Source organism: Pleurodeles waltl, chromosome 8, assembly GCF_031143425.1.
Source record: "Pleurodeles waltl isolate 20211129_DDA chromosome 8, aPleWal1.hap1.20221129, whole genome shotgun sequence".
In the NCBI taxonomy this organism is placed as follows: domain Eukaryota; kingdom Metazoa; phylum Chordata; class Amphibia; order Caudata; family Salamandridae; genus Pleurodeles; species Pleurodeles waltl.
The window spans coordinates 1,329,203,744-1,329,231,418 of record NC_090447.1 but is presented as its reverse complement, the minus strand read 5'-3'; the positions used below and the strand labels follow the sequence as shown (position 1 = coordinate 1,329,231,418).

The 27,675-nt window shown below is 47.4% G+C and overlaps 1 protein-coding gene across 2 annotated transcripts in view; it reads right to left on the bottom strand.

Moving 5' to 3' along the window:
* SLC35F2 (solute carrier family 35 member F2) overlaps positions 1-27,675 on the bottom strand; it is a 336,025-nt gene that overhangs the window by 283,935 nt on the left and 24,415 nt on the right. Inside the window, exon 1 of one of the 2 annotated variants that reach the window (XM_069202329.1) lies at positions 9,494-9,893. The exons of the other annotated variant lie outside the window; for it this stretch is intronic. Within the exon in view, the coding sequence (XP_069058430.1) occupies positions 9,494-9,594 (101 nt within the window). The 5' untranslated portion in view covers positions 9,595-9,893. Of the gene's footprint in view, positions 1-9,493; positions 9,894-27,675 lie in introns of those variants that run through there. 2 annotated transcript variants of the gene reach the window in all.

The following is a 27,675-nucleotide window of genomic DNA, read 5'->3' as shown; positions in this document are numbered from 1 at the left end:
CAATACTTCTTGTAGTGTGACCATGTGGAAGTGGTCTGATTTGATGAAAGTGTTGACTACTCTGAGGTCTAGGATTGGTCTCAGTGTTTTGTCCTTCTTTGGTATCAGAAAGTACAGTGAGTAAACTCCTGTGTTTATTTGTGTGTTTGGCACTAATTCGATTGCATTCTTTTGCAATAGTGCCTGCACTTCTATCTCCAGGAGATTGGAATGGTGTGTTGTTAAATTTTGTGCTTTTGGTGGTATGTTTGGAGGGAACTGTAGAAATTCTATGCAGTAACCATGTTGGATAATTGCTAGAACCCAAGTGTCTGTAGTGATTTTCTCCCATGCTTTGTAATAATGACCTATTCTTCCCCCCACTGGTGTTGTGTGGAGGGGGTGAGTGACATGTGAGTCACTGTTTAGTAGTAGGGGTTTTGGGGCTTTGGAATCTTCCTCTATTTCTAGGGAATTGCCCTCCTCTATATTGTCCCCGAAAACCTCCTCTATACTGTCCTTGGTAACTGGACGGTGTGGCTTGTGAGGTGCTGGCTTGTGTGCTTTGACCCCGAAACCCCCCTCGAAAGGGCGGTTTACGGAATGAGCTGTAATTCCCTCTGCTCTGCGGGGAGTAGAGTGCGCCCATGGCTTTGGCAGTGTCCGTATCTTTTTTGAGTTTCTCAATCGCTGTGTCCACTTCTGGACCGAACAGTTCTTTTTCATTAAAAGGCATATTGAGAACTGCTTGTTGAATCTCTGGTTTAAATCCAGACGTTCGGAGCCATGCATGCCTTCTGATAGTTACAGATGTATTAATTGTCCGTGCAGCTGTATCTGCAGCGTCCATGGAGGAGCGGATCTGGTTGTTGGAGATGGCCTGTCCCTCCTCAACCACTTGTTTTGCCCTATTTTGGAAGTCTTTGGGCAGATGTTCAATGAGATGTTGCATCTCGTCCCAGTGGGCTCTGTCATAGCGCGCAAGTAGTGCCTGGGAGTTCGCGATGCGCCACTGGTTTGCAGCTTGTGCTGCGACTCTTTTACCAGCTGCATCAAACTTGCGGCTTTCTTTATCTGGGGGTGGTGCATCTCCAGATGTGTGAGAGTTGGCCCTTTTCCTAGCTGCTCCTACAACAACAGAGTCTGGTGGCAGCTGTGTTGTGATGAAAGCCGGGTCTGTAGGAGGCGGCTTATACTTTTTTTCCACCCTTGGTGTGATTGCCCTACTTTTGACCGGGTCCTTAAATATGTCTTTTGCGTGCCGGAGCATACCAGGGAGCATAGGCAGGCTTTGGTAGGAGCTGTGGGTGGAGGAGAGTGTGTTGAACAGGAAATCATCCTCGACCTGTTCTGAGTGGAGGCTTACGTTGTGAAATTGTGCTGCTCTAGCCACCACCTGAGAGTACGCGGTGCTGTCTTCTGGTGGAGATGGTTTTGTAGGGTATGCCTCTGGGCTGTTATCTGACACTGGGGCGTCGTATAGGTCCCATGCGTCCTGGTCTTGGTCACCCTGGCTCATGGTGGTGTGAGCTGGGGAGTGTGATGGCGTTTGTGCTGGTGAAACGTTAATCACGGGCGGAGGAGAGGGTGGTGGTGTAACTCTTTTCACCACTTTTGGTTGTGGTGCTTGTTCCGTCTGGAACTCCAACCTTCTCTTTCTCCTAATGGGGGGAAGGGTGCTTATTTTTCCTGTCCCCTGCTGAATGAAGATACGCTTTTGCGTATGGTCCGCATCCGTTGCTTGTAGCTCTTCCTCAAACCTATGCTTCTGCATTTGGGAGGTTAGCGAGTGCTCTTCTGTATAAGAGCCTGAAGCTGGGTCGCTTGCAGTTTGTTTCGGCGTCGAAACTGTGTCTGCGTGTTTTTTCGGCTCCGAGGTGACTTTTTTCCTTTTCGGGGCCGAAACCTCTCGGCGTCGATCTGTTTCGGTGCCGCTGTCTCGGCGTCGAGCCGTGTCCACACCGGCATCTCGGTGTCGAGGCTTGTCTCCAGCACTTTCTCGGTCCCGAGAAGGCTGCGTGCCGGTGTCTCGACCGGAGTCGGACGATCTCGGCACTGTTTGGGCCTTTTTCGGTGCTGACGGTGGGTCACCGATTTTATGGGTTGAGCCATGGCCTGATGGCAGTGGCGTCCCCTGGGCCTTGTAAATGTTTCTTTGTGTGGTTTTCGACGTCTTACTCACGGTTTGTGTATCGTCGAATCCTTCGGAGTCTGAGTCTTGGATCGAGAAGGTACCTTCCTCTTCCTGTTCCTCGAACTCCCGTCGGGCTGTCGGTGCGGACGCCATTTGAAGTCTTCTGGCTCGACGGTCTCGGAGTGTTTTTCTGGACCGGAACGCACGACAGGCCTCGCAGGTGTCTTCGCTGTGCTCAGGTGACAGGCACAGGTTGCAGACCAAGTGTTGGTCTGTGTAGGGGTATTTATTGTGGCATTTGGGGCAGAAACGGAACGGGGTCCGTTCCATCGGCGTTCTTCAGCACGCGGTCGGGCCGACCAGGCCCCGACGGAGGATCGAAAAATTACCCCGAAGGGCACCGGAGCTCTTCGATCTTCGATGCGGTGTTGAATGTAGGTATGCCGATCCCGAACGCAACAATACCGACGAAAATCTTCCGAAATTAACTATTTTTTCTGTTCCGAAACTCGGAGCGACAGGAACACGTCCGAACCCGATGGCGGAAAAAAAACAATCAAGGATGGAGTCGACGCCCATGCGCAATGGAGACAAAAGGAGGAGTCACTCGGTCCCGTGACTCGAAAGACTTCTTCGAAGAAAAACAACTTGTAACACTCCGGCCCAACACCAGATGGCGAGCTATTGCAGAACATGCGTATCTACAGCGACAGATGCCATCGAACATCCAATTTCCCTTGCTTTCCTTATTCCTGCTGCATTCCAGGAGACAACCTTAAAGCTCATTGCTAGTGATGTAATTGCAATGGGCAAGTCATTGGACATGACCTATTTAAAACACCTGCAGTCAAAGTTCCTTTATTTTAATTGAAGCATAGGCAGCCGACACGTGTTTCGTCATAGACAACTTTCTCAAGGCACCCATCTTTACACATATGCATATTTGTTCAAATTTGTTCGCAAACTTAGACTTAAAAGATTATTTGCTACCAGACACATAACCCTCTGTGCCAGACAAAGAAACAAATAAGTCCCTGAGAGAAGACTATAAAGGACATTGAGGACATTCAAACCTTATTGTCACTTGATTTATCCGACCTAATCACGCCTTCACTAATGGCTATTCTCAATGGCTTAGGGGTGTCATCTGATTTGAGTCGACAGTAGTCTGAACCCCAAATCCTCCAATACAAGGAAATAATGCCACTGAAACATTCTATAAATTGGTGACCAAAGACCTCCACACATGGGAAGACGCTTTATTATCACACAACAACAAGCTACGGGACAACCTAACTTGGGACGAAAGGCAAGCCCTTAGTCAACTTCAGTCAGCACAAAATATTGTCATCAGAGAGGTTGACAACGAGGGCAACACTGCTGTTATGAATAGGCAAGACTATATGGACGAAATTAACAGACAACTTGCGGATACCACAGCCTATATCAAATTAGATGGCAATCCCCTTCTAACCATTACTAAACTTTTGGGTAAAAAAACTCAAGGGTTGGAGGGACCAATGCCTAATCTCTGATCTGGAGTTTAAATACATCTTCAACCCCCATGCTAAAGCACCTTGTTTATATATCTTATCTAAGATTCACAAACCAGCAAGATTTCCCCTGGGGAGTTCCATCATTTCTGCCATCAGCTCTCTTACGGAAGGACTCTCTACAGCCCCTTATTCTAAATTACCTTCCTTTATTAGGGACACCAAAGGTGTCCTGAACCAACATCGGACTTTACATGGACCAAGAACTGCTGCTTTGTTACCTTGGACATTGTCTCTTTGTATACCTCCATTCCCAAGTCTAAGGGCCTACTAGCAATACACAATTTTCTGTCTACACGAAATGAGACCTTGTTAGAACACACTGAAATGTTCATTGAAATGATTACACTGGTATTGGACAACAATGTATTTTTGTACAACCAGACCTGGTTCTGCCAATGTCAAGGTGTAACTATGGGCTCCAAATTTTCACAGTCATATGCCAACCTTTACATGGGTTGGATGTAAACAGCATACATTTAGTCGAAATGCCCTCCACACCTAATGGAACATGTAATCTTTTAGGGACAGTACATTGACAATGTTCTTGCTATATGGAATGGAAATATGGATTTACTAGCTGACTTTGTCCATTTTTTCAATAGCAATACTTGTAACATTTTGTTTACTTATCAATGCCATTACAACCGCATTGCCTTTCTTGGCTTGATACTGTATATTAAGGAATATAAAATCATGTCTACACTTTTCAGGAAACCCACAGCTTGCAAATCCACTCTTCACACTACCAGTGAGCATCCCAAATCTCAAATCAATGCCATCCCCTATGGGGAAATGACTAGATTAAGGCATAATTGCAGTGATGACACTGAATTTGAATCTGAACTCAGTGTCATGGAGAGGAAATGCATTTCAAGGGGATGCCAGGCCAGAACAATTGCACAGTCTAGACATAGAATACACAAAGTGAAACAGTGTTCTTTGCTTACCAACAAACGTGTGCCGTCTGATACTGCTCCAAAACTGGACCTTATAACTCCATTTCATCTCTTAAGTCACATCCTTTATAAGATCTTGGCACAACACTGGCATGTTTTGAATTCAGATACCCATTTGAGAAACCATATCTCTAATAAACCTTCAGTCACCTGTAGTAGAGGCACACTTTCTCCCAGCTTTCTAACATATGAGACCATACAAACCCCTTCTAGCTGGCTCAATACACTGCCCCAGGGTTTCTACAAATGTGGCCACTGTAACATGTGCCCCTTTGCAGTCAATAAATTGAAACATTTTAGTTACAACACTCCAATGACGCACACTATCAGCTCCTTTTACAACTACAATACTAGATGTGTGGTCTACTGCATAATCTGTGTCTGTCACCTTATTTATGTAGGAAGCGCAACTAGAATACTCAAAGAAAGAATATAAGAACATACCCGTGCCATCAAAAACAAAAATGATAACTACCCTCTTGCTTCGCACTTTTTTTCAAACCACAAAATGGGCGACCTCTTGCGAATCAAGTGCCATGCTATAGGTGGAGTGCCGGTTCATCCAAGAGGAGGAGACAGAACACGGACACTGAGGAAGTTGGAGACAAGCTGGATCACCAAACTTAGGGCCGTGGATCACGGACTAAATTTAGATCTGGAAATGCACGTGTTTCTGGATAATTCTTGAACTGTGGACATGTCGTCTGGCTGTTCCACTTCATGGAAGGATTTCTGTTCGGTTGATACTTTATGTTTTTGTTCTGCTTCAAATTTTGCCATATGTATGTTTTCGTGATTATTTTTGTTGGCTCCCCCTCCAATAACAAAAAATTGGGTTTTATATATATGTTGCATGTAGACTGGTATAACTGGCATTAGCATCTCCAGTCTTGTGACACATATATTGGAATATTTATTTGATCTTACCATATCTTGGATGTAATTGTGGTGAACTGCATAATATTCCCGTTACTAATCCTGATTTTTGATTCATACATTTCAACTTCATGGTAATTTGATGACTCCAATGATGAGACTGCGAGGAACTATATCACTGTTCTACTACCAACTTGATAATAATTTTTGTAAGGCTGCCGAAGGTTTATTTTCTCACATGAATGTTTGTATTCCTCAAATGTCATAATTTGTTTGTATTAATATATGTTTTATTAACTTACTTTATCGTAATTTTCAACGATGTACTTGTATTTATAAAAGGTACTTTATTTGTCACATACAGACCAGATTCTCGTTTACTACATCTACACAACACGTTTCCTTGACATTTCACCTTCTGGAGCAATATCACTTTACATGCTCTCTCCTTTTTTTCTGACTAACGAAATGTAGACTTTCTGTCAGTTAGTGGCATCACGAGCACTAGTTTGGACTGTTTCAATTGTTGGTATTGGCCCTCAATATCTAAGATGGCGTTTTTTTCTACTGTCACTAAATGTATTCTTTCACTTTCCTCATCCCCCCCTTTGGCCACTCATAAGCTATAGTGGTGGTCTTTTGGTTTGTTGCCCATCCCCATCTTTTTTTTTTTTTTTTTTAAATCGAGATAATTTTGGTCTTACCAACCACTTTCCTAATCCCACACATAACACTGCTTCCACAGATATGCCTACCACTACCACCATGGCGCTAGTTTTTGTCACTACGGTGCCTTACAAGAACGCATTCCTATCTTCTTTCCATGTTCTCTGCCATGTTTAAAAGTGGGAAAAAATGGGGTGGCCGATCGGCTATGATCACACGTTACCCTGACTTTCCACACATCAGGTAAAACGTACATTTGTTTAGTTAGCCAAAACTTTCTCCATTTTTTCCCCAACCTCCCTTTCTGAGTTTATGTTTTACAGTGATGTATCTTCAGGACACTTAATGGGCCTTTCACATATTCTCTTCCCCTTTTTAGTGCTGACATGGGGAATTTATCATGGCATCCCCGGTAATTTGTCTCTAGAATACTGCGACTTTGCCTTTCTTTACGGGTGACCAATTAATACAAACATTAGCCTTTTTTATTCGCTGGTACTCCTTACACAAACCTCAATTGATGTGTTTATTATTTTTTGGCTTACGTGATCTGTTGTTTACTTCCGGGGTGGACTTATCTCTTTTCTGATCTCTATTTTCGCCTTCCACTTTAGACATCTCCACAGTGCGAAATATGAAATAGACATATTTGTGGACAAAGAGATTTCATTTGCAATGACTGATTTGACTATTCCATTAATTTAGGTAAATTCTGACATTAACCTTCTCTTTCATTTCACCATGCGGGATCTTGCTTTCTTTGCTTATACCTGACTTTCCATACTTCTTGAACTGGTGATGGGTCCTCTGATTCCATTACACACTTTGGCGCACGTTTCCTATGTCACGGACTAGATGATGGTAAAAAAACCTTTCTCCAGTCACTCATCATGAAAACGGTGCACTTTGGGGTGTTCGTGCTATCACTCGTTTTGTCAATATCTTTTATATTCCTCAATATTGATTTGGTATTTTGATGTTCGTTTTTGCAGCCTTGAGAAAGTCATCTATGACAAAACATGTGTCGGCTCCCTATGCATCATTTGAAATAAAGGAACTCTGACTGCACCACCATTCAGTTTGACCTGCATACTTTCAGTACGCCTGCATTAAATAATACTGGATTGATTCAAGGACATTTTTAAACTGCATTTTATGTGTTCCTGGGTTGTTTTCATTATCAAACTCATATTAACCATAAGTTTCGAGCAAAAGGACACCCTTGTTTCAATTCCATGTCCCAAGTCTACCAAGGATACCAGGTTAATATCACTGCTTTGGATTAGCTCCAGATTCTCTGTCTCAGAGAAACATTTTAGCAAAAAGGATCTGTTCAAAATTAAGTCAACATCAAAAAAGAGGAATAAAATCTAAAATGAAAGAGCCCACATTACACCTCCTCTGACTTTTTCCTTTTAAGTTCAGGCACTCAGGTGGGTCCTTCCTCAAACCAGAGACCACAAACGGTGCTGCCATGGGCTTCAGCGCCAACGGAGCACAGGGAGGTAGGGCCATACCCTCCTCATCTACTATCCCCTCCTCTCTCGTTTCATCTGGGGGGCTTGAGAGCCCAGAGAGTGCACCCACTTCCAAAGGGCCAGTTTGACAATTTAGTGATGGCCCTTCTGACCTTTGAGGCTCCAGTGGAACAACAGCCTCCTCTCTGAAAGGAACTTTCCTCCGGCCCCTTTTCAAAATTCTACAGTTGGGTCTTTTCGTCCTACTCCATTTTTTTCTTATTGTTCGATGAGTTTGGCTCAGGTGAACGAGTCTCATTGGCGCCTATGTCCACCCTAGAGCGAGCTTTAAAGATTGGAAATACTTCCTGTTCCATACATTGGGTTGTTCCACCAGAGGCCCTCCCAGCAGGTATATTTTCGAAGATAAATCTAATGGAGCCAACTAGACTATCTTAGGGGAGACATTTATCTTCAAACTGTGGTTTCCCAGCCTAAGAGCCAAAGTCTATACTGGGTTGGATGTTTTTTTTCCCTGCCGTACTAGATGGTGTCAGTGGTGCTTCAAATGGGGGTGCCCGACTAAGAGGGACTCCATTACCATTGGTCAGTTCTTTCAATATTGCCATCTCTGTGTCGAAGACACAATTGGTCCCTCCAACAATTTTTTCTAAAAATCGAGGAGAGCAGTCTCTCTAGACTGAGTAGCGATGCAGAGACCTTTACATCTTGATCCGGGGGTTGTCAAGGAGGGTTATCACTTATGTGCAAGTCTGGCGTCACAGATAAATGAGAACAGAATGAGGGATGATTTGAGGGGGTGCTACTAAAGACCTTCAACCCTGTGCACAATGGAAAGGGAGGGGACACCCCAGACTCCAGCGTATGATCCTTTTCCTGACACCCATATCTCCTGCATAACTCCATACCCAGATCCGGCAATGTAAAATACTCAAACCGAGACCCGAAGTCTATCCTTTGAGGTTGGCCCTCCAGATGAAAGGCAAAGGACTTGTCCAGCCCATTCGAGACTGGTAATGATGGCGCAAAAATAGAGCCTGGGGGGGAGGGAGGCGTAAAGAGAGACGAGGTGGGTTCCCTTTGAAACCCATGAGCTTCTTGTTGCCTGGCGGGGCACATGGGGGTTGTAATTGCCCTGTCCAACACCCGAATAATAATGGCCACGGTGAGCCCCTCAGAACTTGGCCCGCTCGTGCCTTCAGACTGCCTAACCCCATGTGACCCTTCCAAGGATATCGAATTGGTTTCCGAAACCTCCGGCGAAGACTTCCCCTTTTCCCAAAGGGAACAAATGTCATTCCCACACTTCAACGCCAAAACTAAGAGGTCTCTGTTCCATATGAGGATTAGATTTAGTTTTTTCTGCAAGCCCTCTACGGGAGTTCAGGTCTAGTAGCGAGCCTGATTCACACCCAGCCTTTGATAGGCCAGGGGGCCGAGTCCACATACATGCTCATGTGATTTTTTTTTAAAAACTAGAAACGTTTCCAATCGTGAATGTGCGCTAGGTGGACAAGGAGTATTTCTTGGGGATCGGGAGGTGTTGAGATGCTGACCCATCAGCTCTGTCCCACATCCGGACTTGCTGTGTGATATGTCCTTTTGATGGTCGGTGCACGTGCACAGAAAAGCCTATCGAATTTCCAGGTACAGCAAACAAGCACGAGACACCTTACAGCACGTGCTTAAACCAGACCAACTGTGGTGGGTGGTACATACGGCCCCTTGGGTGGTACTGCTATGTTACTATGCTATGTTACAGAATGTTCTCTATCAGCACCAGCAACAAGGCACACACTCCGGGACCATCCGGCTTGCATCAGCGCGCACCACTTCCTCATTACTCACCAGGAGAAGATTTCCCTCCTCATCCTCCGCAGCATATCGCAGAATTTCCTCCTGGACGGGCCGTGCCGCGATGAGCACCCCCTCGCTTTCTCGCTTTCCATTTCCAAGTGAGTGTTGGCGATAAAAACAATCCTAGGGCAGAGGTGGACGTCTGGAGCTCTCCGAATGGGCTACTGCGACCTGCCTCTCCCATCAAATGTCCATCCCGGCGATGGGCTCGCGGCAGGTGCCCGGGCCGTAGTGTGGCAGATTCTGCTAGGTACCCGGCTTACGCATCGCAAAGAGGCAGCGAGGGCAGAACCTCTGCGACTACAGAACTTCACAGTCAAATTCAAAACGATGCCCATCCCCACATGCACGCATCAATCCTGCTTTATCCAGACATAACTAAACGAGCCAGCGAGCGTAACACATGGCCAGACCAAAGCAAGCGATCCGGTGACACCTGCTTGTTCTTGCTCTGGGAAAAATATTAGCATGCGAATACTGTGTAAAAAATAACACGGCTTCAAAAGATTTCTAAAGGAGCAAAGTGCAACCCAGCATAACACTACCGCTGCTTCCTCGCAAAAACACCTTAACGCTTTCCTTTCATCGTCGACTATGGTAGTTTTGCGAGTGGCACTGAGCGTGAGGCTGAGGTTTTGGAGAGCCTTGTATAAAGCTCATGCTCGTGGTGCGTCTAGTCGCCACCACCCCCTTATAAAATTAAAATTATGTTTCGGATAATTTGTGTACATATACGTACGTGTATCATATTTCTGTAGTTGCATTACGACAGCCTCGTTAATTCTCATGAGTGCATCCTATTTTTTCAGGTGCTGGTTTTTAGGGGCCACGCCATGTTTTCTTTTTTGTTTGTTTGTACAGCCAGCTGTTTGTTCTAGAGTATTTGATGATTAGCAGCAAGTAAAAAGGAACTGGTAAACAGCATTCATTAAATGCATTATGCAGCCTTCAAAATTATTAGTATACTGGGCTTTGTACACGTTCATGGTTTATGTCCCCAACCTTTTGATTTTATATAGAAAAGGGGTCATTTTTTGAGGTAACCCTTTCAACATGTTTACCTCCATGATCCAGCATCTGCACCAGCAACTGAAAGCCAGGTAAAAAGAAGCTGTGAGGAGAATGTTATAAAAGGAGATGAGTCCATGGTACTCCAATGCTGTTGGCACCAGGGCCCAGTATTTGTTTGATAACGTTATTTATGCTTCAGCTTCACGTGACATGTTATATGAAGCAAGATCCCTACCAGGACCCCAAGATAGTGCTAGTTTTCATGGAAGAAATAAGGTGCATATCTTAGACAGCTGCAGCCTACGCACTGTTTGTGATCCTCACCTCCCACTGAACAACAGGCCCCCACAGGATCAAGCGCTCCATCGGGAATATATTCTTCTGTTCACCATCGGAGACCCGTAGACTGTCTTCAGACTGAGCCCTTGAGGCTCCCACTCATGTCCAAGTCCCACAGGCTCCCATTCACACTCATGTTCCTAACAAGGGCCCTGCTCAGTTTATTTCTCCAATGGTTTAAGTCATCCTCAGATTCTGAAATGCTATGCAAAGCAGCTGCGGGTCAGTACTGAAGAGCATTGGACAAACTGTGTTTGCATATTCTTATGTGCAGATAGGTTGAGGTACAGGGCAGAGCTGTGCATTCACAGGGTAGCTGCAGGCCAGGTTTGAGGTGCAGTTGCATAGCTGCATTTGCGCAGGGTTGTTTCAGGCCATAATGAGGTATACCGATATAACTATTTGTTCATTGACTGAATATGCGCAGGTAAGGCTTGAGGTTCGTTGGTAGAGGTATGCATACATAGGGTATGTGGAGGCCCCAGTTGAAGATACACCTGTCGTGTAGTGGTTTTAACAAAATGCATAATTGTGTTAACATGATGTTACAAACGCATATCAAATTCAAGATATTATGCTGAGGAGTAGTGTTTATTTGTACGCTAGATAATAATGTAGGACTCAGTTTCAAAATGGTTGTTGGTGTATGCTGCCAACTTATTCTTTGCACGCAGTCATCCTTATGTCCTTTCACATCATGCATTCCGCACGATTTTGCAACACAATGTCATTCTTTTATGTACAACATGATGCTACATTTTCAAGCTTCGTTTCCATGGTGTGTTAGCAAAATGAATGCTTTCTCATGGTCTCACCTATTACGCCCGCAGTGTCTGTTTCTCATAAGAACTCAACATTGATTGTAACAGAATTCATATTAACCATGAGGTGTCACAGGAACACCAAGAATGGGAACACCATTATATGAATCTATGACAAATGGGATTTTAAATTGCATTGTTCTTTCTGTAATATGATTTGCTGAGGTCTTTTAACCTTTGCACATTCACACCAAATGTGGGGCCTCTATTGTATTCTCACCTATACAATGACGTTTTATCCAGAGGGTGTTGGATTCACTCTCCCCGATCTTCAGAAGATGACACTCTGTCGGTCTGACCTCGGATTTATTATTTATTTACTGAACTGAATTCTATTTCATACTTTGCATTGCTTCTAAGCTTAATGCTTTAATGCGTCAATTGACCAACTGACTTAACTTTTTGCCATTGATTTTACTTTCTGTGCTCTCTTTACTTTTCTAATAAACATTTGCGGGTTTCACCATAAAACTTGTCAGTCTTTACTGTAAAACATATGAGGCTTTACTTCTGATTTTGAAATGTTATTTGATATTGGATTACTTAAATAACCAAGCCCAGATGTGGAGCAACAGATTCTTTAGGGGATTAACACCGCTCCTGGTTCATAGGTAGCGCTTCCGGATTGTAAAACAAAGGGAAAGCGCTACACCACGTACATTGGCATTGAAGTGCATTGGCAAAGCTGTGTGCAGACGGGCATAGTTAAGATAAAGGGGGACAACCATGAACAGAGCAATGGCAAGTCAGGGCAATATGCTATGTCAAATCAAACAGGGTACTGACTGAAACTAGGTCTGCAGTATGTGCAATTAAGTTAGTGTGACATTGTAACTGAAACCAACCTTCACACCACCTCCTTTCGTGAAATGCCATTTTAAAGAAACCAAAAAAGATAATCTCAATAAGAAAGATGATATAAAAAGCACTTAAAATAACACAAATATGTTTATAACATGAACATTTTAGTTCCTGATAAAAATGAAATGTCACATTATAAAATGGAGTAGGGTAAAATTGAGGGCGTGTATCGCTGTGTCCTAGTTAGTCTAACAGGTCTGATACAATGACAGAGGGAAATACATGGGAGCTCTGAGGAGAAAAAGAAACCCTTATCAGGAATGACCAGCTTTGTGCAGCCAGTAGCCATCCTTTTAGGTTCTGTATGGGGATTGAAACAGACATCTATGTAAGCGAGGAACTTCTCTACAGTGGGTGACAGGGTTGCTCTTTGTGGAGTAACAGGTGACGTGCAGTGAGAGATCACTACGGGGAGTGAGAGAACATTCACTGGGAAGTGAGTTTCCTCTGGGGTGTGAAAGGCCACTGAATGTGTAGTGGGTAGCTATGCCAATGGGGGGAGAGTGAAGCCTCTATGCCCCTGATTATGAGTTGGGAGTGCAGAGGGGACTGGATATACCTGAGCCAGAATTACTGTTTCTGAAAGGTAATTCCACCCCAGCACTTCCAAAAGTTAAACAGGTCAAATTGAGAAAAACTATGCAGACCATTTTTTTCTGGGTCCAATTACACTTAGGTTTCCCAATCTGGCCTATTTATTTGCTCCATTTATCACAAGCTCTGAGCAGGTCGTGGGATCTATAGCAATTTATGGGGCTCAGATAGCTGTCATGGATCTGCCAAGTCTTAGAAAATGGTGGGTGGAACAGTTGATGCTCTCCTGTGGTGTCAGGGGTGCAATGATCACCTCGTCAGCCCTTAGTCTCTGACGTTGCATTATGCTCTCCACCTCAGGTATTGCCGGTGTGGAGGAGTCAGGAGGAGTTGGTCTAGGGCTGGGCTTGGTTGTTGTCTACACTGGGCATCTTCCTCTAGCCCAGGGTACTTGATGTTCGTGAAGGACAGGGCTTGAGGAACCTACAGAAGTCAAGGTGTGTCTCTGAGCTCCAATCCCCTGTCTCGGACCCAGTGCTCTACTGCTATTGTGTGGTGGGGGTCTGGAGACCTAGGAAAGGCAACAGTGGTACAGATGTCACACATCCCCACCCTTGAAGCGCAGTAGTAACTGTTGGAGGCAGCTCGGTCTGGTTGGCTAAAGCATAATCTCATCCAGGTGGAATGTGCCACTCCTGTCTGGGGTGGTCAAGTACACCTGCTTGATAACTTGCGTTCACCCTTAGGTAGTTTGGCTCATAGCAGTCAGGCGTATCTCACAGGAAATGTGTAAAGCTAACACACAACATGTTCCCACAACACCCGGCTGAACGACCCCAGAAAGAGACTTCACCCAGGTTATATGGTTAGAAAAATTGTATTCAACACACACATATGATTAACACAGTTTGATACAATGAGATCTCAGCATAAATGTCAATCAGTACGCAACATACAATAATATTCAGTGTAAACTTGGGTGTGAATCTCAATGACCCACGCAACACATGATAACAGGCCCCACCGTGTTAACCATTGATCAATGTATATACATTTGAGGAAGCCACTCATTCCCTCCCTGCACCCTCACAAGGTGCCCACCCGCTGCCAGCACTAGGCCCACCCTCACGGTACCCATGATCATTGTAACACGTGCAATCCAGGGTGCGCCCCGGGGCTGACAGCAGCAGCACAGTGTATATCACAGTAAGCCACACTCCTACCTAGACCCACAGCATTAGCAGCACTAGTAAGATGTGATGTCAACCTTAGGAACTCCCTGGCAGTGCCTGAGTACCCAACAGCACCACATTGTTGCCCCAGCACTCACTTACTCTCGCTCAGACTCCCTCCCTCACATCCACCCCACATCTAGGCACAGGCCCGGGTATCAGTTGTCAGGGTTAAGCATGCACACACTCTTGTACGCACTCGCTTCTGGCACCCTAATGTAATGCTCTGATAACTGGCAAGTGGATGCCGATATGCTTGCACACCGTCTGGATCCCAACCCGCCCTCCACCTGCCAACCAGCCTCCAGTTAACCTCACCCCATCGCAACCCCGGAGATTATAGTACCTTTCCCCTGGACACCCAGCCGCTCACGGTTAAGTCACAACTCCCAAGGTGTCGGGGTCAGGGTGGTGGACAGGAAAGACAACAGCCAGTAAACAATTAAGGAGGTTATGTTCAGACTCTCAATATGAGGTTCACCCAGAGGTCTGAAAAACACATGGGGATGGTCACTGGGGCCAACCGTTACACTTGGAGGTGCCCTGCCCTGACAGACAATCTAATGTTACCAAAAGGTAACCAAATTCTGCACCTCCGGAATGGAGAGGCGCCGCCGGGCGTGTTGACACGACCCACCCTCGACACTTAAGGTTGTACACAACAAGTTACCAGGTCCATGTTTCCAGATTGAAGACACCCTGTCTGGTGCCTGTGAATTTCCAGTGGCCCTAGATAGGTTTCAATCCCACGTAGAAAAGGCTCATGGCCGAGCCCCCAATCAATGGGGGTTCGTGGACAGCACCAGGTCTCTTCAACTAACTCCTAGCGTCGTAACCCCCTCAAGAGGAGGCACTAGCTTGATGCATGATGACTTGAACCACACCAGACCTGCCAGTTCCACTCTGGGCTTGGTTTCCGTACCCCTCTGGGTTGGGGTACTCTGCCCAGTACGCTATGACCTTAGCAGTACTGAACTCTCTGGACGAACACACTAGAGGCAAGTTCAGTCGTGTAATACTAGGCCACGTAAAGCACTCCTCAGGTGTACCCACACCTCCGCAGGTTCCAACCTATAAAAGAGCACAGCACACAATGAGCATGCAGCCGAAGGTCACACGAGAGAAACACTCCCACTTGACCTCAACTAGGCCCAGCAGGATCCCACCACAGTGATCCATTCACTTCACAAGCTGTGTCGGGGTGCAGTGGTCCTCACAATGAAGGGCCACACACCAGTAGTGTGAGCAGATGTTGATAACTCGCACCTGGTCTTCAGACTTAGTTCCTGGTCCACAAGCACATCACTCCTGCCACATGGAGTCCAGCACAATGTACGCGCAGAGGGCACTGCTCTCCAGATATTACTGATCATGATGTAGGTCGCTCTCAGGAGGTCTTTGATGTCCCTGACACCTCTGCAAGGAACAGGGGGCAGCCAATCTGCCCTTGAAGAGCCACTTCAGGATGCTACACAGCAGCAGGCAATCAGCCTCAGACCAGTCTCTAATCAGTAAGGGTGTGCGGATCCCCTTCCTTGCCCAGTTATCTCCCTGGGTACCCAGATTCCTCTGACAGTGCGTGGACATGTTCCAGCCGCACTGGTCCCACATATCGTTGGTGGTACTCTAAATTGCAGACTTTGAGTACCCCTACTTATACTACGTAAAACCTTTGAAGTGGGGTGTGGTACAAAGGCTATTCCTTTGAACCACAGATGTCTCCCCTAAATGTCCTTCATATCTGCCCTAAGGTCCTGGAATGCAGATCTTTATCTTTATGGGTGCCAGGCTCTGGCTCTGGCTCCGGGAGGCCAAGTGTCACAACCTCTCCCCCCATCTATCTCACCTAGCCCCAAATGGCAGGGATCTGTCGCTGTGGATGCCCAAGTGTTATAGCTGTCATCTGGGGAATGTGCAGATTTGCTCTTCCCCTGGGACTCCTGGAATGAAGCCTAATTTACGGGGCACCAGAACCAGTCCCAACGCCTGGAAATGCCCACTTCCCAGAAGTGGCATTTCCTGGCCAGGGGTGACAAAGCTACCATTGCCAGCAGCTCAGGTCATCCTGAGTCCAACAATACCAAACAGTATGAGACTGCTCTCCTGCAATCCCTTATTGCAACCGGACTTACTAAGCCTTGGTGTCCCATTTCACTGAATGAGTAGAGCAGCTCTCAATGGCAGTGCAAAGACGCATGGCTGTTCAGCACTTCCTGGGCTCTTGGTTCCTAGCACATGCACCAACCTGCCAAGGCAGGTGACACTTTAGTTACAGACACTACTACTGTGCTCATGCGCCTCAGTCGACCTGAACCCTCAGGCTCCGTTCGTATCATGAAAGCTCATGCGTAAATATGCGCGCCGTTGTCACTTCGGCCAGGTGCACATCCACATAGGAATCACCCCACCCGGTCCTAGACATGAACGCCTGGGTTGGAGAGCCCAACCCTCATCCACACCAGTGCCAGTTTTTAACCCATATGGATGGCGTGGGCACCTTCACCCTGCATTGACAGAGGGAAAGTGCTCCGAGCTTCTAGGCTCTTGGGTCTTATGGTGGACACCTATGGTTACGCACCTTCTGGGCTACTGCGTCAGTGCACCACACAGGGCGTGGTCTCCAGCGCGGGGGTATACTGGTACGGGCCAGCTGTGCTGGGCCTGTACTTTACCTGGCCCTCTAGGCCTGAGGCACACACCAGGTCCAACCATGGCTGGTCCCACACAAGCTGGCCAGTGCGGTCTCCCCACTCGGTGAGTACCTGCACCTGCATCTCCACCTTGCCCACACAGGAGGCTGATGCTTGGGAACCAGCTTCCCACCTAATCTACCCCCTACCTGGGCACGTCCTTTGGGAGGCACCGGTCCAGCTCCAGGCCGACCCCTGACTCCTCTACTCTACTTGGACCCTCTGGGGATAGTGTAGAACACATCAAGGTCTAGTCTTGAGTGCGGGTGCCCCAGGCCTCGCAGGTCTAATCACACAGGCCTCAGATGTGGCCCACGGGGTTGACAACGGAGGTAGCGCATGCACCAGAATTCCTCTTGGCAACCAAGGCCGCAACCCCCCTTCCCTCTTCCCACCCCCAGGTATCTAGTACACCTATCGCACAGAGCCCCCAGGGGTGGCACTCCACGTCCTTCCCCCGCTTAACCTATCTTAGGTAGGACCGGGGCTTGTTTCCCTGCTGCCAGAGAACAGGGAACTGTCCAGAGTCCTAAGGTCTGGCACGGGGAGACAGCATACGCTGGGAGGAAAAAACAGAACATTTCGGGATTTTCCCTACAGAGAGCCATGTCCAACAATAACAAAAACTGTGGTGTTTAAACACTATTGATACATCTGTTGCCACAATGTATCCCAGCCAGATCCCCGACGTGCCACTGATCAAAGCCCAAACTATACTACCAACTTAATAGGGGAGCACTCATTCTGTCTATGCACTAATCACTTTGTACATTTAGCCCCCTACTTTGTACTAATATAGCCAATGCCATATAAAACACTTTCAACCATTATTCATTGTTAAAGCAAAAATCAATCCAGAAATCATATGAATGATAAATGGTGTTTTTTCCTCCTTTTTTCTGTTTGAATCTTTTTATTAGTACAAAACAATCTGGAAGAGCTGTTGACTCTTACAGTCCCCAGCAGACATTAGTTCCACCAGTCCACACATGAACGCACAGTACACTTGTGTCTCCGGTGACGTCAGTTACATTGTACATAAGTGGGAAGGGATTGGCCCAGAGCGCCGATCATCGGAACATGTGCTAGTGGAGAGTGGCAGTTAAGTCCTGGTATTCCCATAATGATGGCAGTTAAGTCCTGGTATTCCCATAATGATTCACCATTCATATCAGAGCAGTTGCGGCATAAAGAGAAGATTTACATTTTTCCATTATTTTATTTTTTGGTGTAACTTGGAATAACAGTTGGTTACAACAATAGTATCAACAATTATAACCATAGCCTGTACCTATAATCTCACTCGTGCTTTGTTTCCCTGCTTCCCATCTCACCTCTTCCACTCAGATACTCCTGCTCTCTGGCAATAGAACCAGGCTGTGGCTGAATCCTCCTGCGCCCTGCGATTCCTCCCAGTGGGGTTACAAGCTGCTCATCCAGCCCTGCCTATCTGTGCAACATGCTTCTCTAGGCCCTCGGCTCGACCTCAGACTCACCCTGCAGCATTATAGTTCTGTTAGCATGTTCTCCCAACTAGAGGACAGTGAAAATTTGCGCTGCCTCAGGTTGTCCTTTCTGCTCAGCGCTGCCTCATCCACTTGCGCCCACACCAAGAAGGAGCGCAGCCATGTCACCAGAGAAGGGGTTCTGAGGCCTTCCACCTTTTTGTAATGAGGTGCTTAGCTACCATGAGGCCAAGTCCAAGAATCTAGAGGCCTTGTATTTTTTAGGTCTGGGGAATAAGCCCACCATGCATGCCTCCCAGGTAGGTAGTGCCGGGCATGTAGTGCAGACAAGAGAGGTGGGAGGTCACTCCCTGCTAGTAAATGCGCAAGGAGGAACATGACCACATCATATGCAGGAAGTCTGCCATGGCCAGCATGCATCTGGGACAAGACGCACCATTGTAGTGAAAATACCCGTTAATCTTCTCAGGGGTGAGATAAGCCCTGTGCAGTATGTAAAACTGAATCAGGTGAAATTGCGCATTACGCGGGATGCAGGTGGGACTTTCCTGGGACATCTCCCATTCCCTGTCCGTAAAAGGTTGGGCAAGGCCACCTTCCCATTTGGTGCGTAATCCAGCATGTGTAGATGTAGTGTGCACTTGCAACGAGCTAGCTAGACAATGCAATTAATGTTTGCCCTGGCCCACAACCTGTATGTACTGTATCATAGAAATGAGTTAGCTGTTCTATCGATCTGTACCCCCAATGACGTGACAGGGATGCCCTCAAAGAGTTGTAAAGAAGGAATTGTCCCAGTGGTAAACCAGTCTGTGCTGCCACTGTGTCAAAGGGAGTCAGAGTGCCGTCTTGGTACAGATCACCCAGAGTATGTAGTCCTACTGCATGCCAGGTCTCCAGCTCTGCTGCTGATGTGAATGTGGTGCTCCTGGGAGTATCCAGTAAAGCAAGGGCTGGCGTATAGGGAGTCAGCGAACGTGTGAGGTCAATGCTCCTGCCGTAGCGCCGGTGCGTCACACTTAGGAGAAGGGGATCAGGAGCTCTGGCACGCTTGTTTGGGTGGAATAAAAATAAGTTAGACACACTGGCTAAAGTCCATGGTGGCAGTGCTGTAGCTGTATCTGATAATTGCTGGCCCAAGAGTCATTCAGCTACCCACTGTAATTGAGAGGCCAAGTAATAGTGTTCCAGATTAGGCCAGGCCAGGCCACCTTTAACCAGCGGCGCATATAGTTTTGTCAGTGCTACACAGCAGCGGCCTGTATTCTAGATGAATTCCCTGATCCTGGGCTCAAATTCCCTGAAAAACGATGCTGGGACAAAAACAGGCAGGTTGGAGAAATAATACAAAAGACGGGGAAGCACCACCATCTTCAGGAGGGCCACTCGGCCCATCACCGATAGAGGCAGAGACGGCGAAAATGACATTTGAGTGCAAATAGAGGTGACCGCATGTTTAAAGTTTCCATTGTGCAGATCGGACGGTGAATGATATATTCGGACTCAGAGGTATCTAAATGTTCTGAGTAGCCAGAGAACCGACGCACCACAGAGCACCAGGGCCGGGTCTCTTGCCTCTTGGTGAAAGGGGAACAAACATGATTTGACATGTAGGACAGACAGATCAGCAAAGTGTTGCAGCACTTCAGCAACTTCAACCGGTATATCGGAGTTAGCTCTAAAATAGAAAAGTAGGTCATCTGCATATAGGGACACCACATAAAGCCTGTCTCCCAATGGGATGCCCCAGGGCACCTCACGACGGCGGAGCTCCGCTGCCAGCGGTTCGACGGCTAATGAGAAGAGTAGGGGGGAGACAGGGGCAGCCCTGATAGGTTCTCCCACCCATAGGGATCGGTCCAGTAATGGCAGAACCAGTTTTTACTCTGATCAGAGGTTGTGTATATAACAGCCACACTAGTCGCAGAAAGCAGGGTCCAAAATCGTAGCAGCTCAGAACTCGAAATAAAGAGGGCCATTCCAGTGAGTCAAAGGCCTTTTCAAGGTCTAATACCAGGCATCCTGCAGTAGGTCAGGCATATGTGGAGTATTTCATGACACAGAAGAAGCGTCAGAGGTTGAATGATGTACTGCGTGCTGGCACAAATCCATTCTGGTCCGGGTGAACTAGTGTGGAGACCAAAGGCGCTAAGCATGTCGCAAGCGCTTTAGCCAGTATTTTGTAATCCGTGTTAAGCATAGCCAGAGGTCTATAGGAGCCCAGCATTGTTAGGTCTCAGCCAGGTTTTGGAAGGGAGATCAGCAGTGCCTCACATTGAGAAGCAGATAAAAAGTCTACAGAGAGTGCCTCCTCATACACGCTCAGTAGGTGTTGGGCGATCGTGGAGGCATAAGCGTTTGTAAAATTCAGCTAGGAGGCCATCCGGGCCCGGGGTCTTACCGGTGGTGAGAGCGCATATACTCTCCGGTAACTTGGTCAGCATTAATCGTTCCTCCAGTTCCTCCCGCTGCACATCTGTAAGACGGGGCAAAGGAAGTGAGGAGAGAAATGCATCGTAATCCGTAGGGCCTGCTGTCACTGTTGATTGATACAAGTGTGTATAGTGGTGTGTGAGTTCATCCGTTGGGTGTGCAGCAAGGGCCCAGCTACAGAGCGCAGTGCCATTATTGGGGTGGCGGCACGTTCCTGACGTATCAGCCAGGCCAACAATCGACTTGACCTGTCCGTTGCAGCATGTGTACGAGCTCAGTGTGCAGCATAATTAAGGCAGCGTAGACACTCCAACAGGGATATTTGCGTCCTGTGGCTGTCCGCTAGGTTACGCCGCCCCTCCGGGCCCTGTAGCGCATATTTTACTTGAGTTAAAAGTGTTTCCCCCACCTGTGTTAGATTCCCTTCAATTGTCCTGCTCATGTTCCACTTCATACCTAAACAATGGCCCGCATTGTGACTTTGAATGCGTCTCACTCCAGGCATCTTGATGAGGCCATCTGGTCATTGCTATTGAAGTTTTCCCGTGATGGCTCTACCGAGAGACCCCCGAAGGGGGAGGGGGGGGTCCTCCAGTGCCTCAGGCCTTAGGCACCAAGTGGGTATGGCCAGAGCAAAATTGTCTCCTGCCATCTGTAAGTATTATGGATTATGATCAGAGTGGGTGCAGCCCAGGTAGTCCGTGTGCAATACAGTGGATATTAAGTTGTCGGTGCAAAGGATTCTGTCTAACCGCACATGTAGGTTGTGTGGGGCAGAGTAGTATGAGTATACCCGGTCCTGGACGTTTCAGTGGCGCCAAATATCTGCCAAGCGCCAGTGCTGGAGGCAGGTACGCAGCGAGCTTGCAGCATACATTGCAGGTGCCGTAGGTAGGGGCAGAAAGGAGCGATTAAATCGGAGGTCAATGACACTGTTAAAGTCTCCCCCATGAGCCACGGAGTACCACTCCAGTGGGACAGCACGCCAGATGTGTGACTTATCAGCCAGTTTGCAGTGATCCACATGAAGCAAAGTGAGATCAGTCGCCACAGTGTTGATCTTATGCTCCAGAGATGTTCTGGTTTGGTCCAAAGATGCACCAAAGTGCTCCACCGTCTCCAGCACCGCATCTAGCTTACAGTCCATCGATGTCAAAGAGCCAGTGCTCAGGCGGAAGAGCCACTGCCCATCCTAGAGCAGGTAGTATGTTTAAAGCGCCTGCTCTGCAAGCTTTTTGGTATTTAAAAAATAAAATCCCAAACCAGGAGTTTGTTTTTTCATCACAAAAAGACAAAAGGCACTAACATGCAGTGAGATTCTTGCTGCATGTGTGGTCCATTTAGCATTTTCTCAGCCAATGGCTGCTATGAATTGCATGATGTACATGGGAATGGAAAGTAAGTGATAGTCACCCCACCTTTAATATGGCAAGACAACCTTCCTTGTGACCGGGCAGCCCCTGAACAGATGGGCCTCCAGGTCAGAGGTTAACAACAGTGAAGCTAGCAGAGGCTCTGCCGATCTAAAAGTGACACTTTCCCTGACTGGGAGTAAAGCAGGGGAACCACTAGTTTGGCAGGGAGGAAACACCTTTGATTTATGGTTGTGTTCTCCATCAGCCAACTTCTAAACAAGGCTCAATGCCCAGCCCTATATTCAACAGTATTATGCAAAAAACATCATTGGGTGCAGACTGTTTTACAGCCTAAGTGCTTCTTTGTCCACTTGGCACTGATCTGCTTTCATGACTCTCTCATGACAGCTTTCCTTCTTCAACATCAATGTCCCTCTACAGATACTAAAGAGTTGCATTGTTCTCAAATGTGATTACAATTACTAGAAAGCCCTGTATCTTCCTACTTTCCCACTCCACCAAGTTGCCTGAAGTCTCTCTGGAGGCCATTATGAGTTAAGATCCCACCTACTGTAGAGCTGGGTGGCAAGAAAACACCTCTACGGTGTCTAAGAAAAAGCTACTGATATGTCAGGCTATATCTTGAGAAGTCATTTGAATAGTCTTTCACATCTTTCACATCTGTTGTGGCAAGACTGGGGTGACCCTAGAATACCTGAAGTAGTCGATGCAGAGAAGGCCTTGATTGCATCCAGTGGTGTTACCTATTCATAATGCTTTACATAACTGAAGTGGCAGAGGTCTTTCTTTCATAGATGAAATGGCATTATATTAATTCTTTAACTTAGATTGCACACAGGGCTTTTCTCTCTGACTCTTTAGAGGGTCAGAGAGGCACTAGGCAGGGTTGCCCCCTGTTACGTTCCTTTTTCTTCCAGCACTCACAGTCTAGTCAGAAGTCATATGCCAGCCTACAAATATAAAATACAGAATCTGCTGGTGAATCTAAAGTAATACTACATGGGGAGAACATATTGTTCCACTTGTCCAACCAAAGGCCCTCAATCCCACTTTAATTGATTTCTAAATCAATGGCTTGTTCACATTTTCAGATTACAAGGTTAATTGGGCAAAGATGAAGGCATTTTCCACTGCTGGACCCAGTACCAGTGCCATGGTAGAGGGCTATAGATTTAAATAATTGTTGGATTTCAAATATTTGGGTGCACTGAATTAAAAAAAACTTAAAAAGACAATCTCTGACAATTTTGAACCAGTAATTGCCAAAACTAATAATGATTTCACTAGATATTTCAAACTTCACCTATCTATTTGGGGTAAAATTCAAGTGGAAAAAATGGTGGTGGTGCTACAAATATTTGTAGTATGCTCCAGATTCGCCCCCCAGAACACCCTTCTTGACATTGGCAATTACATCAGCACTTTTATTTGAGCCTCGTGTACCACCCATAAGGGACTGAACATTTGTAAATGTACCCATTCTGACTCCCCTCTGAGGGAATTGCCCAATGGGTCAATTGAGAATGACCCACAGGGCAAGTCACAACTCCCAGGCTGCTCTACAGCCCTCCTGCCTGCCGCTGAGAGCTCCGCCTGCATTCCTGAGCCTGATTGCAACAGTTCCGCCTGCATTCCTGAGCATGATTCTGACTGCTCCGCCCACATTCCATGCCTGATTGCGACAGCTCCACCCGCATTTCTGAGCCTGAATGTGTCTGCTCAAGCACCTGTAGATGCCTCCTTCAGGCCACTGCCGCTTCCACCCTCCTGCCTCCACCATGGCCCCTCCCACCTCCCAGGACATGTAATGGAGGTTGCAGCATGGCCATGCAGCGGATGTGCTGCAGACAAGCCGGTCTGCGCCCGACCACACCTGGATCACACCCAGCACCAGGACCCCTGGTCCTCCCACTACCATCCTCTACACTACCAAGGAGCTCCAGGCCCTGAACGTCGGACACCCCATCAACAGCTGCTTCATGGCCTCCCCATGCTCAACCAAAGGACACCTCACCTGCCTACACTGCTGTTTCTTCTGCAATGCAGGCCCACCTGCGCACACTAACACCCGCATTGCACCCACACACAAGAGTACGAACAAGCAAGCACCACTCCAGTGCATCCTGCTAAAGCCCGCTCCTTATGCAAACATGCCACAGAAATCTGGGACACCATCACCACCCACGACCCGGACGTCATATTCATCACCGAAACATGGTTAACACCCTCCTCAAACCCCAACATCGCCACAGCCACCCCTCACCAGCAAATATGGCGGGGCATCATCATCATCTTCAAGGAAACCATCCAATGCACCATCACCGATGACAACCCAGTGCCCCTCATGGAGCACCTCAACTTCTGTCTCCAGACAGATGCCCATACCACGATGCAGTGCACCCACGTCCAGCCTTCTGCGAGGCCATTGCCAACCTCATCGCCTCCCCTCACCATCGACTACCTCCACTACGATTCAGCAATCTCAATTTCTATTTTAATGACCCGCACCAACACCAACTCCACTTCCCTCATAGAGAACCTCAGCAACATCGGCCTCACCCAACTGGTCACCAAAACCATGCACAAAGCCAGACACACACTGGACGCCATCAGAAGCTTCAAACGCAACAGCACCAACTCGAGGAACAATGGTGCATGACCAAGGATACCTCAAATAGAGCTGCCTACAAGGCAGTCTTCAACAATTACCACCTCCACATCAAGGCAGCAAAAAGAGCAGCAATCACTGACCCCATCGACACCACAGCCAGCTACAAGAAAGAACTCTTCAGAATCATCAAGGAATTCTCTAACCCACTAGCCACAGAGACCACCATCCACCCATACCGGGAACTCTGGGACACCCTCTCACACTACTTTAACCACTATATACAACAGTTTCTATCCCCAACCCTCCACCTCGAGCCTAGACAACATCTCTCAAGCAGTCAACACCAGCCACACAATAACCTCCTGGTCCTCGATTACACACAGACCACTGCAGCCATCATGTAATCCATGCACTCCGTGGCACTAACCCGCCCCTGCCCCATCAGCTTTTCAACCTCAGAGCCAACACTATTGGCATAGAACTAACCTGCATCATCAACACCTCCATCTCTATGGCAACCTTCCCGGAAGAATGGAAGCACGCAGAGGTCAGACCCATCCTAGAGAAACCGTCCGCCAACCCCAGCAACCTCAAAAACTACAGAATGTGCTCCCCTTCCTAGCCAAATTGCTTGAGAAAGCCATCAACCAACAGCTTACTATTACCTCAAACAAAACCACCTTTTTCACACCTCACTATCAGGATTCCAAGCCAACCACAGCATGGAGAGTGCACTGATCGCTGCCACATATGACATCAGGGCCCTCCTCGACCGAGGAGAGTTGGCAGCTGTGATCCTTCTGGACCTCTCTGCAGCATTTGATATAGTCTCCCACTACACTCTCCTCAACAGACTCCACAACATAGGCATTCAACAAAACACCCTTAAGTGGGTCACCTCTTTCCTCTCAGGCCGCACGCAGAGCATCCGCCTTCCTCCCTTCACTTCTACACCCAAGAACATCACATGCGCCATACCTCAAGGATCGTCCCTCAGCCCGCCCTGTTCAACATCTACATGACCCCCCTTGCCGACATCATCAGATCCTATGGACTCAATATAGTCTCCTATGCAGACGACACTCAACTAATCTTCTCACCAAAAGACCCCCACAACGCCAAAGCCAACTTCTGCAACACAATGAACAATGTAGCAACATGGATGAAAAACAGCTACCTCAAACTAAGCAGCAACAAAAAGGAAGTCCTGATCTTCAGGTAGAACACCTCCTTTTGTTACCACAGCTGATGGACAGCAGCACTAGGACCAAAGCCCTCTCCATCAGACCATGCACTAAGCCTTGGCATCATCCTCAACTGACAACTATTCATGAATCGAAAAGTAAGCCCAGTCACCTCCTCCTGCTTCTACATCCTCATTATGCTCCACCGAATCTTCAAATGGATCCCTATCGGCACCAGAAAGTCAGTCATGCACGCCCTGGTCACCAGTTGCCTCGACTATGGCAAAGCTCTCTATGCTGGAGTATCATCCCAGCAACTTAAAAGACTCCAGACTCTACAGAACACCGTTGCCAGACTCATCTTCAACCTCCCCAGGAGCTCAAGCATCACCCCACATCTCAGGAACCTCCACTGGCTCCCCGTCCAGAAGAGATGCCAAAACGAAATCCTTACACTTGCATACAAGGCTCTTCCACGACCTAGGGCCGTCCTACATCAACCATCAACTGAGCTTCTACGTCCCAGCAAGATAACTATGCTCTAACTAAAGCTCACCCCCCCCCGGCATCCATCACAGCCACTGCAGAAGCCACTTCTTCTCCTACACACCAGCTAAGTCCTGGAACAGCCTGCCCCTCCACCTCTGAACAGCTCCCTCCCTGGCGGACTTCAGAAGGAGACTCAAGACTTGGCTTTTCAACAGCGACACAACACCCTCCGCGTTTAGATACCCTTAGGGGTGATAGTGCTGCACTTTACAAATGCTATGATTGATTGATTGATTGAGAATTCCAGATCAGTGAAAACACCTACTGACCTGATTGGTCTTCCAGGAGCCCGAATGAACTTAGTCATCAACATCTTCAAGATGGCCTTATCAAGGAATTTACCAATCTGTGTGCCAGTTTTCAGCTTCATCAATCCCAACTCTGGAGATTGTTGTGGCTAGTCCATTGCCTAAAAGGTGCCTGTGAGCAGCACCTTACACCTTCCCTATCTCACCAATACATTCCTATGTTCCAAAGAGGGGTCAAGACAAGGATGCGATTGTATGATGGAACCATACATGCACGAATATTGCATGCCTTAACAACCCGGTCGGAACCACAACCGCGTTGTTCCCACACATGCCTTTACCACGCATGCCTTTACAAGAAATTTTGATTTCTAATGGAGGAGCTGCCCCTGACACCCGCCCTAAGGCCCAAAACAACCCCCACCCCTAATACCTAAACTCACCAACCCTCCACTCGCCCTGAGCCCTAAAAAGAAAATACTATCCTACTCCCCCACTCCTTCCTTAGAAACTAAAGTACCCCGACCCCCCACCTGCCCTGAACTCTAATAAAAAACTTACACTGACCCCACCCCTGCCCCATAGAACAAACTACCCCAACACACCCCACCCACCCTGAGCCCTAAAATCTCCCCAAGTAAGCTACCCCGACCCCCCACCCGCCCTAAGCCCTAAAGCCTTCCCCCTAAGTAAACTACCCGACCCCCCACCCACCGTAAGCCCTAAAAAAATAACTATCCCGGCCCCCTACCCCTGCCCCAAAAACTAAATTACCCCGGCTTCCACCTGCCCTGAGCCCTAAAACCTTTCCCCCTAAG